This window comes from Lutra lutra, chromosome 5, assembly GCF_902655055.1.
Source record: "Lutra lutra chromosome 5, mLutLut1.2, whole genome shotgun sequence".
Taxonomy (NCBI): domain Eukaryota; kingdom Metazoa; phylum Chordata; class Mammalia; order Carnivora; family Mustelidae; genus Lutra; species Lutra lutra.
In genome coordinates this window covers 104840903-104850648 of record NC_062282.1, presented here as the reverse complement: position 1 = coordinate 104850648, position 9746 = coordinate 104840903, and the positions used below count along the sequence as shown (strand labels likewise).

Sequence of the window (9746 nt, the reverse complement as noted above, 5' to 3'; positions counted from 1 at the left end):
ACTTCACAAAAATGTACTTCTATCAGGAGTACTTCCTTTATTTAAATGATCTCCCCAGGGATGTCTTCTCCAGTTGGCCACTTGGTTCTACTCAACAGAAGTATAGCATCAGAGCAACTGCATGTTAGGCCTATATAAGTCTCACTGAGTGCAGGTTGTCTCAGAGTCCAAGGAAGGTAAAGACATGACCAGTCTTTGGTTTGTGTCAAAATTAGAAATCTGGGGCGCCTGGGTGGCTCAGTGGGTTAAAGCCTCTGCCTTCGGCTCGCTCGGATCAGGATCCCAGGGTCCTGGGATCGAGCCTGCTTCCTCCTCTCTCTCTCTCTGCCTGCCTCTCTGCCTACTTGTGATCTCTGTCTGTCAGATAAATAAATAAAATCTATTAAAAAATTTTTAAAAATTAGAAATCTATCTCAGTCCCATATTTGACTTTTCTTTAACTCAGAAAATACTTACCATGCATCTCCTAAGAACTAGGCATTGAGCTTGGTGTTGAGGAGACTAAGATGAATGTATGTAGCCTCTCTTGAGGAGCTTGTAGTCAATTGGGAGAGAATGGCATGGAGGGATGGTGAGACTGAGTTTGTAGCTCTGCAAACATATGGGGAAAACAGCTAGTTACTTGTGAGGGAATCTGCAGTGTTCTTTAGTAAAATATTACCACAACCCTCCAAAATCAGCAACGCAAGAATCGACACTCAGAGAGGAGATAACTACACTTTCCTCTTCTTGCTCTGACAGATTCCTCCAGTTTGGGGGGATCTCCTCAACCCTCTGTCTCAAATGTTGATAAATGTATCCCTTACAGAGTCTCCTATGGATTCATTCCTATAGTTCACCTAAGACCCAGGCTGGAATATTTAAAAACAGCTCAATTAAGGCTTAGGGGTAGCAGAACAAAAGGACGCCAAACAGTGAGAAATATACATTACATAGTTTGTATTTCTTTTTTTTCTTCCTTTTTTTAAAAAAGTAGCCCAGCTTGGAACCTAACATGGGGTTTGAATCACAACTCTGAGATCAAGACATGAGCTGAGATCAAGAGTTGGATGCCCAACTCACTGAGCCATTCAGGTGCCCCATTTTGTACATTTCTATATTCATATGAATGCGCATCCTACTGGGTTCTTATTTTCCTGTTTAGAACCTCTTTCCCAAATTATTTAATTATTTAATGAACCCTTTGTATGGGGCTTACTAAGTGCCAGCACTATCCTAAACACTTTACAAATGTTAACTTATTTTAAGCTTTATAACAAACTGATGAGGTGGGTATTATTATCACCCACATTTTAAAGAGGAAAAAACTGAGGTGTAGAGAGGTTAGTAACTTGTCCAATTTTACACAGCAAGAAGCAGAGCTATGATGTGACCTTAGGTAGTCAGGGCCAGAGTTCATGTTCTTAACCACTACTGTAAACTCCTGACATTAGGGACAATTTCACCTGATTCCTTATCCTTAAGGGTGGGGCCAAACTCCATGATTTTAACCCATAGCCTCAAGTGTACAATATAACATAAACAGACACAGATAAACACACACTGTCCTTAAGGGCTTGGGCATGGACCTGGGTATACACAGCAGCAGCAGCTGTCTTTGGGTTATAGTGATTACTGGTTTACAAAAAGTCACAAATACAAAATCATTAAAATAAAGGAAAGAAAGGACAAAAGGGTAGAGATGGAATTGGGGTTGGAAAAGACAGTCAATGTTTACATCAGAAAACCTAGACTAAGGGAAACTAGTGCAAATCAGCGTGCAACTTAGCTCTGAAGTTCTGGAAATCAAGGCAAAAAGACTATGAAGAGTACATGGCTTTTATTGCCTAACTGAAGGAAGATCCTTGACAGTTCCAGACCCCTACTTGCACAATCTTTTGGTTTGTGGGTTTGGCTGCTGTTGTTTCTTTGCCTTAAAGGGATTCCCAGTAACTTAATGATTGGCTAGATTTCTAACCATAGCATTTTGCTGGTTTAAGTCTGCTATTTTTTGGTTTTGTTTTGGAACCCCACCCCTGCCCCTCCACCAGTAGGTCATAAATTTGCTGTGTCACTTGAAATTGTGTTTCAGTGTGCCACGAGTCGGTTGACATTGTTTATTGAACTTCATATCTGCTGTGTATGGAACCTGGGTCTTGAAGGACTTTCAAATAATGATTTTTAAAAGAAATATATTAAAAATAAAATTTAATATTGGTTGATTCAAAAGCATGCAGGCAGCATTGAATAGGGAGAGATCAGTCATGGTAGACTTTCTCCAGAAGGTGGGTTTTGATCCTGGATTTAAACTAAAGGTCTTGCACTGGCAGGGGTGGGAGAGTGTTCCAGAGCTAGACATGAAGGAGGAAATCAAGTGTAGCGAATGGAAAAGACAATCGGGTAGGGTAGATGTCTTTGAAGGATGATACCAAGAAATAAGAAAACAAAAGAGGCTCTGCCCTGCACCCTTTGGGGGACTTCATCATTAAGAGGCTGTATGGAGGTGCACTTCTTTATTCAACAGACATGTTGTTTGAAAGTATAAAACAAGAGTCAAAAGTGGAGTATCTACTGCGCATCAGGCACTGAGATTTAATTTTCATATCTACTCTGTAAAGTGGGCATTATTTCCATTTTGCATACAAGGCAGTGGGCTCAGCTGTGAGGTTAAGTGGGCCACGTGCCCAGTGTTGTTTAATTGGCTCCAGTGTCGGTTGGTTTGTGTGACCACCAAGCCCAAGCTTTGGTATGTCACATAAATTCTTGTAAGTTGAATATTTAAGATAAGCAAGTGGTGATGATTATTTTAATAAGTCCTAGAGTTATTTCCTTTGTGAGTTACATGTCTACAAACATGTTTTGCAAAGGTCTGAGGTAGAGGGTAAAGATTTTCTTGACTGAGTACATGATGGTAGTTTATTTCATTAAACATACATTACTTTGTCCCATTTGACACCAGATAATGACACCAAAAATATCCTTAATACAATTTTTAGGTCATTCTGTCCATTAAGCCGATAATTTCGCAAAGCAATGTCATGGCCAACCAATCTACCGGAGAAGATACTGAAGTTTCCCACCAGGCCCAGGCTGTGGAGACTGGGAAAAGTGTAACTTGTGTCCACACTAAAAGAAAGGCTGTTCAAACACTAAAAGGAAGGCTGTCCAAGCGAGACGAGGACAGGTTCCACGAGCGGGAAAATGGGTGGAAGCGGATGACAGCAGGTGCAGAGAGAGACCATCCCCAGGCCCGGGATCCATCCGCCCGACCCCGCCCATCGGTGTGGCCCGCCGCAGGGCCGCGCCGGGGTCTGCGCATGCGCGCGGGGCCGCGGCGACTACGCCGACAGTACCACCTCCTACGCGCCGTCTTTCTCCACGGTTACCCTAGCTCTCCACCCCTCCTTTCCGCGGCGCTCGAGGGATCATGGCCGATCCTCGCGTGAGGCAGATCAAGATCAAAACCGGCGTGGTGAAGCGGTAAGGAGCCGTGAGCGGCGCACACGCCAGCGCCTCGTCTCCTTAGCCTTATGGCGGCCCGAGAGGTTGGGCGGAGCCTCCGCAGGCCCGAAGCGGGCTCCGGACTCCAGGCCTCACCTGGGTCTCGGCGGCCCGCGGGGCTAGGGTGGGGACGCAGTAAGGGACGCGTCGGAGCCTGAGTCCGCGGGCTGGGACACGCCCCTCCCCTGCCTTTCTCCCGGAAGAACCTAGCCGTTGGGTGGTGAGGGTCGGCGCGCCCCGCCCTTCGGGCGCCGGCGGTTGGAGAGACCCGGGAGCGGCGGCCGGGGAGGTGGTGGGGCGGCGGCCGGGAGGCGGCGAGGACTCCGTTTGGGGTCCTACCTCCGGTGTGCGCGCACCGCCGGTCTCCCGGCCCAACTTGAATGGTGGGAGGCGGATCAGTTCATTACCAGCCCTCAGGTCGAAGCGCAAGCCCATTCTAAACTTTAGAGGGGACCCCGAAATCCGGGCCCTTGTCAGAAAGGAGGCCTTGTTGCGGCCCTGTGATCTAACATGGCAGGCGGGACTCCCAGTCTCTGAGAACTTCCAGCATACTCATCAAACTTCTGTGGCCTAACTCTCCCCCGTCAGCTTCCCCGAAGCTCGCCCCGGAGCTTGTGGGATGCTGTTTAAATAACTATCCTGGGTAGGCCAGTCCTGTAATTGGCTGTAATTCTGAGTGCTGTTAGACACTTCAATACTTACTAGACTTTTAAGGTTCAGACCCGAGAAATCAAACTTTTGGATGGGACATTCTCGGAAAAAGAGATAAACAGCCCCCAGAAGAAGCGGGTTATCTTGCAGTAGAAATAAATGTCTGGTCCTAGCCGTTTGGCTTCTTCCTCTTTGCCTACCTTTCCTCCCTTTGTTGGTATTTCCACCGGAGGAAGGACAGGCAAAGGGAAGAATAAATTAACTTACTGAGATGCAGCCTCTGAGGCTTAGCACAGGATTGCACTGTACTTTCCTAGAAGCTTTATTGTTACGGCAGTACAAGATTCTATGAATAGTACTTAAATGCACAGCCTTTTCTCAAGTGAAACTGTTTGGGTTCACATTTTGATTCTGCCATTATGTATTGTTGAATGCCTTATATTGCGCCGTGGCTAAGTTGCCATCTGTACAATGGAATTAGTAGCCACCTCATGGACCTGTTGGAAGCAATGCCTGCTATGCTGTTTAACACAGTATGTGGCAAATAGCAAGTGGCTAGTAAATGTTAATTTAATAATATTATTTGTGTACCTGTTTTACAAATGAGAAGCTGAGGTTTAATGAAGTTAAAGTAGAAAAACTAAACTTGTGCTAGTTAATGGCAGAACAGGGAAAAGATCCAAAGTTTCTGATCTACAACTGTTTAAACTGCAATGCTCTAAAAAAGAGTATTCTTAAAAAGATATGTGAAGTAGGAGGGAAACTGACATGTAAAATTGAAAATATAAATAATTTGCACTATCACTCACCCTAGAATTCTGTTGTTCACTTTTGCTAGATTTTGTTTATGTCGTCTTAGTAACTCTATTTGCCAGAAGTACCAGCGTAGGCCAAAAGTCATGAGAAATGACTTCTAATGGTAGTTTTCCGTTAATTACCTGAATGATCTTGTCCTTTCTCATCCTAATGGTCTACACTAGTTTATAAAATTAGTTCTAGTAGTTATACGATTATAATACATATTCTAGAAAAAACACACCCATTTAAATAATAATCTAAATTTTTTGGCTTTCAAAAAAATTGTCAAGTGCGTATGGAAATAAAGTTTAGTTTTCAATTTCTTTCAGTAGTAGAGCATTATCAAACTTTAATTTTGATTCTTCATACTTCAGTACAAAAAATTTATCGTTTTTGTGAAACCCCTTTGTAATTTGCTATTTACTTAAAATTTACGTATTTACTCAAATTGCTTATAAATTACTGGAAATGTCTACCACAGATTTTTTTTTCGTAGTTTTTCTAATGACAGTTTAGTGTAGAGCTTCCCCAGTTGTACTAAAAGATACATTCTTTAGAAAACCTAAAACTTCTATTTTAACTGTTCATTATTTATATTTTACCTTGGTAGACAGTCATCTAAATCCATAAATACTGTTCCCTCTCTCTCTACTGTTATTTTTTGCTGGAAAATTATTTTACTATGACTTTTTCCATCTTTTGTCTTAGTGTCCTATTTTTAAAATTACACATTTTACTTCAGCAAAGAAAAAAGTAGGTAACACAGATACAGCAACAACATATTAATAATTGTTAGGGTGGAATAATCATGGGCTTCATTGTTCTTCTCTGTATATGTTTAAAATTTTTCATAATAACAAGGTCCTCAAAGTTATTCGTTTCTCTCCTCCAAATTTAGTTTCAAAGACTTCTTGAGTAGTTTTATGATTCAGACATGTCTTGTGAACAAATTCAATGGTTTTTTTTTAAAGCAGTGGTCTAAAACTCAATATCTATTCTCAGCACCTTTTTTCCTAGCCGGATGTTAATTTCCCATAGCCTCACTTCCCTTCAGAAGTCCTAACTTCTATTTGAAAGAAGACATTTAAAGTTATCATTCCTGTCTCCAGTTACTTCATTTTTTCTCTCCAGGAGTTGAGAGCCATTAGAATTATATTCTAGTTATTAGTCCTAGAGTTCAGTATCAGTGGCTCTCCTAGGGAGGGTGAATTCTTTAGAGTTTAGTGTCTAATCAATCTGCTAGAATACTTCAGGTGATCCAGAAGTTCCCCATAGTGGGTTTTAGTAAGAAATCTGAGTAGGGAGGTGGAAAGTTACTAGAGTATGGAAATAGGCAGTAAGTAGATGATGGTATTTGGCAACAGAGAGATCAATGAATGAAATATGAGAGTCTCAGTGTGTTGGCAAAATGGTGAAGGCAGTCCAGTGATGGCAGCCATGTTAGCAAAGTAGAAGCAAGTTTCTTTTCCTTTTTTTTTTTTTAAGATTTTATTTATTTATTTGACAGAGAAGGAGAGAGAAGTAGGCAGAGAGACAGGCTGACAGAGAGGGGGAAGCAGGCTCCCCGCTGAGCAGAGAGCCCGATGAGATGCAGGGGCTCAATCCCAGGATCCTGAGATCATGACCTGAGCTGAAGGCAGAGGCTTAACCCACTGAGCCACCCAGGCGCTTCCTAGAAGCAAGTTTTAAGGGCTTTAGGGAAGGCCCTACAGAAACAGGCAGAAGCCTTATGGTACCCTAGACCTAAAGAAACTTAGTTATCTCATATGGTAACAAAGGGAAAGGATCTGATTGCTGGAAATAGATTTTGAGAGAGATTGGAACCCTAGAAACAAGGGAAGAGTCCAGTTACTAGGAATGGTTTGTAAGAGTTGGACAGCAATGAGGCTAACTTGTACTGAACCTCTTTTAAACATCCCCTTCCCAGTAACAGGATTGTTTTTCCAGAGCTAATTATGGCTGTGAGAGATGTGTGCAGTTTCTTCAAGCAGCAGCCCTTGTTCACATGTGAGTCATTATTTAATGAGTATTAGTGGGTTCAGGTCTGGCAGGCGCTTTTTAAAGTTACAGATCTGTGTTTCAGGCAGATTGCTAGACCTACTGGTATCTGTCACTGGGTCACAGCTAATGTAGAAGTCCTAGGAGGGAGTTACCAAATACCTCTCCAATTTTTATTTTCTTCAGTGCATAACTGAAAATCCTCCCACTCCCTTAAAAAAAAAAAAAAATATATATATATATATATATATTTATTTATTTTGGTGGCATCAGTAGTCCCAATTTACCTGGGGTTGAGGGGTTTCTAAAACTTAGAATTTTTTTGGTGCTGACACTGGGAAAGTCAGTCAAATCAGGGTGATTTGTATTAGTACTTCTGTAACTAGCTAACATAGCACTTTTCTGTGTGCCATGATTTATTTGAAGGCTATTTGCTGATAATACAACTGTGAATTGAATGTAGTACCTTACTTAAATTAGAACTTAACTGTGTCCTGTAAATATGAATCCTTGTCAGAGTAGTTTTCTGTATCAGTTTAAATTGTTAGTGATTTAGAAAATAACTTTCATTAAAGTAGAAGAAAATAGAGGCTCAATGTTTTAAATGTTGATATGGTATTTCAGCTCAATGATCTGTGTCTACCATAAATTCCCAAGTAAGATTTGTGTTTATAAAAGAAGTATTTTTTACTAGATTTATGGTAAATACAAGAAATACTTTTGCAAAAACAAACTGTTGTCATGCATTTAACATGAAGTTTATTTAATAACCTTAAAGCCAAGTTATTTTCAGTAAAGCTTGCTAAATTAGCCCACTGGTGAGTGAATTAAGTGATTAAAAATACTTTCTTAAATATATCTTTTCATAACCATTTCAGATTGGTAGTGGTTTAAAATCGAATGTGAACAAAGAATGTTAGGGCATTGGAAATAGCACTGACATTGGCCCATAGTTTTCCTCTGATTAAATGAAAGTGACACCAGTAGATTAGAATGAGACTAGGACAATTCACACTGCAATTGTGTTAGTTTAACTTTAACAATCTTTTAACACTCTTGTTTAAATGTAGCTGACATACCATAATTACAAATCTACAAGCCTTGATTATAGAATTTTACATCATGAATCAGTGGGGAAATTGTATTGATTTTTTTTTTTTTTTAAGCAAGTACCTTTCCCAAACTGGCATCTTCCCAAATGTTTATACCTTTACCTCTGATATACAGTTGTTTGTGATATATATACTGTGTACAGCAGACATAACAACAACATAAAAGGAAAATTTCCATGTTATTAAATATATATTCATATATAATCATATAATATACTCTATTGATATACATTGTATGTATATACTGAATACATTTATTGTTCTGACATAAAAGTGAAAAATAGGAATCATACATATATTTGCAAAGACATAGTTACAGTTTTTCCCCTGTAGCTTTAGTTATTTATATACTTCTTATACAGATGGATAGAAGTATGGTGGACAGAGGTTTAGGATATAGCCCTGAAAATTTCCTGTAAGCTTTAGTAGTTTTTTTATCTTCTTTTCTTCCACATCATACCCCTTTGATTTGAATTAAAGTAAGTTCAGCCAAAATGGCCAACTTCCTGCCTTGAAATTTAGCCAACTCCTTTTGGAATTTTTGTAATGTATTCAGTTCTCCAAAGCGATGGTCAAAGGCAGTGTCAAAATGGATTGCAGGTGGTCAGCTCTTCACCACCTTCTGCCAACTACTTGGCAAGCAGTGACTTTTAGAAGCTACACAGCTGGCAACCAGATGTCTCTTCAAGCTGGAAAGGGAGTTATTTAAGGCCACTCATGACCATGGTTTTCCCAACACAAGCTATATTATTCTGTGAGTTGAATGTGGAAGTAAATGATCTTTTGACCTGTGTGTGTGTGTACGTGTATGTGCACATGAGTGTGTGAGTGTGTTTTCATTGCATTTTTTGTTTGGTAGTAAATTTTGAAAATCTGTAGTAGAGCAAAGTTGGAAAATTTTGTTAATAATAACTAGTCCACAATCCTTAGAATATAAATGCTTGGAAGTGTGATCTGTTTATTCCAGGGTTCCATTTCCTATAATGATGCTGTTTTATTTGCCCAAATAGAGCTGAGTTTTTTTTTAATTTATGGTGAAAAAAATTTTATTTAGATTTAGCCAGCTGGACTCAGTTTAGATGATCCCAATTTTGTTGGCAACATCTAAAGCATCATAGTCAGGAGCCATTCGAACATATGCCTTCTTCTCTCCATCAGGCCTGATCAGGGTGTTGACCTTGGCCACATCAGTGTCGTAGAGCTTCTTCATAGCCTGTTTGATCTGGTGGCTTGTTGGCCTTGACATTCACAATGAACACAGATGTGGTGTTGTCTTCTGTTTTCTTCATGGCTGACTCAGTAGTCATGGGAGCTTGATGATGGCATAGTGATCAAGCTTGTTTCTCCTGGGGGTACTCTTTTGAGGATATTTGGGCTGCCTTCAGAGATGCAGTCTTGCTTGGGTTGTTGGAACATAGGTACATACTGATGGATCTTTTTTTGGTGACTGTGGATGCCTTTCAGCACCGCTTTCTTGGCCTTCAAAGCCTTTGCTTTGGTTTCAGCTTTGGGAAGGACGGGGCTTCCTTCTTAGCTTTCAGCACCATCTTCATAAAAGGGTAGAGCTGATTTTTATTTTGTTGTTTTTTTAGGAGAAACTTTTAAAAAAAATTTAGAGAGCGAGCGAGCAGAGGGAGGAGAGAGTCTCAAGCAGATTCCACGCTGAGTGTGGAGCTCACCACACTGAGATCATGACCTGAGCTAAAA

At 40.5% G+C, this 9746-nt stretch overlaps 1 protein-coding gene and 1 pseudogene across 2 annotated transcripts in view; one reads left to right on the top strand and one right to left on the bottom strand.

Moving 5' to 3' along the window:
- The first annotated feature begins 3292 nt into the window (after positions 1-3292).
- Positions 3293-9746, top strand: part of TBCA (tubulin folding cofactor A) — a 76860-nt gene continuing 70406 nt past the window's right edge. For both annotated transcript variants that reach the window (XM_047730684.1, XM_047730682.1), the window contains exon 1: positions 3293-3459. In XM_047730684.1, the coding sequence (XP_047586640.1) occupies positions 3407-3459 (53 nt within the window). In that variant the 5' untranslated portion in view covers positions 3293-3406. The remainder of the gene's footprint in view (positions 3460-9746) is intronic.
- LOC125100490 (60S ribosomal protein L23a-like) lies at positions 9078-9387 on the bottom strand (annotated as a pseudogene).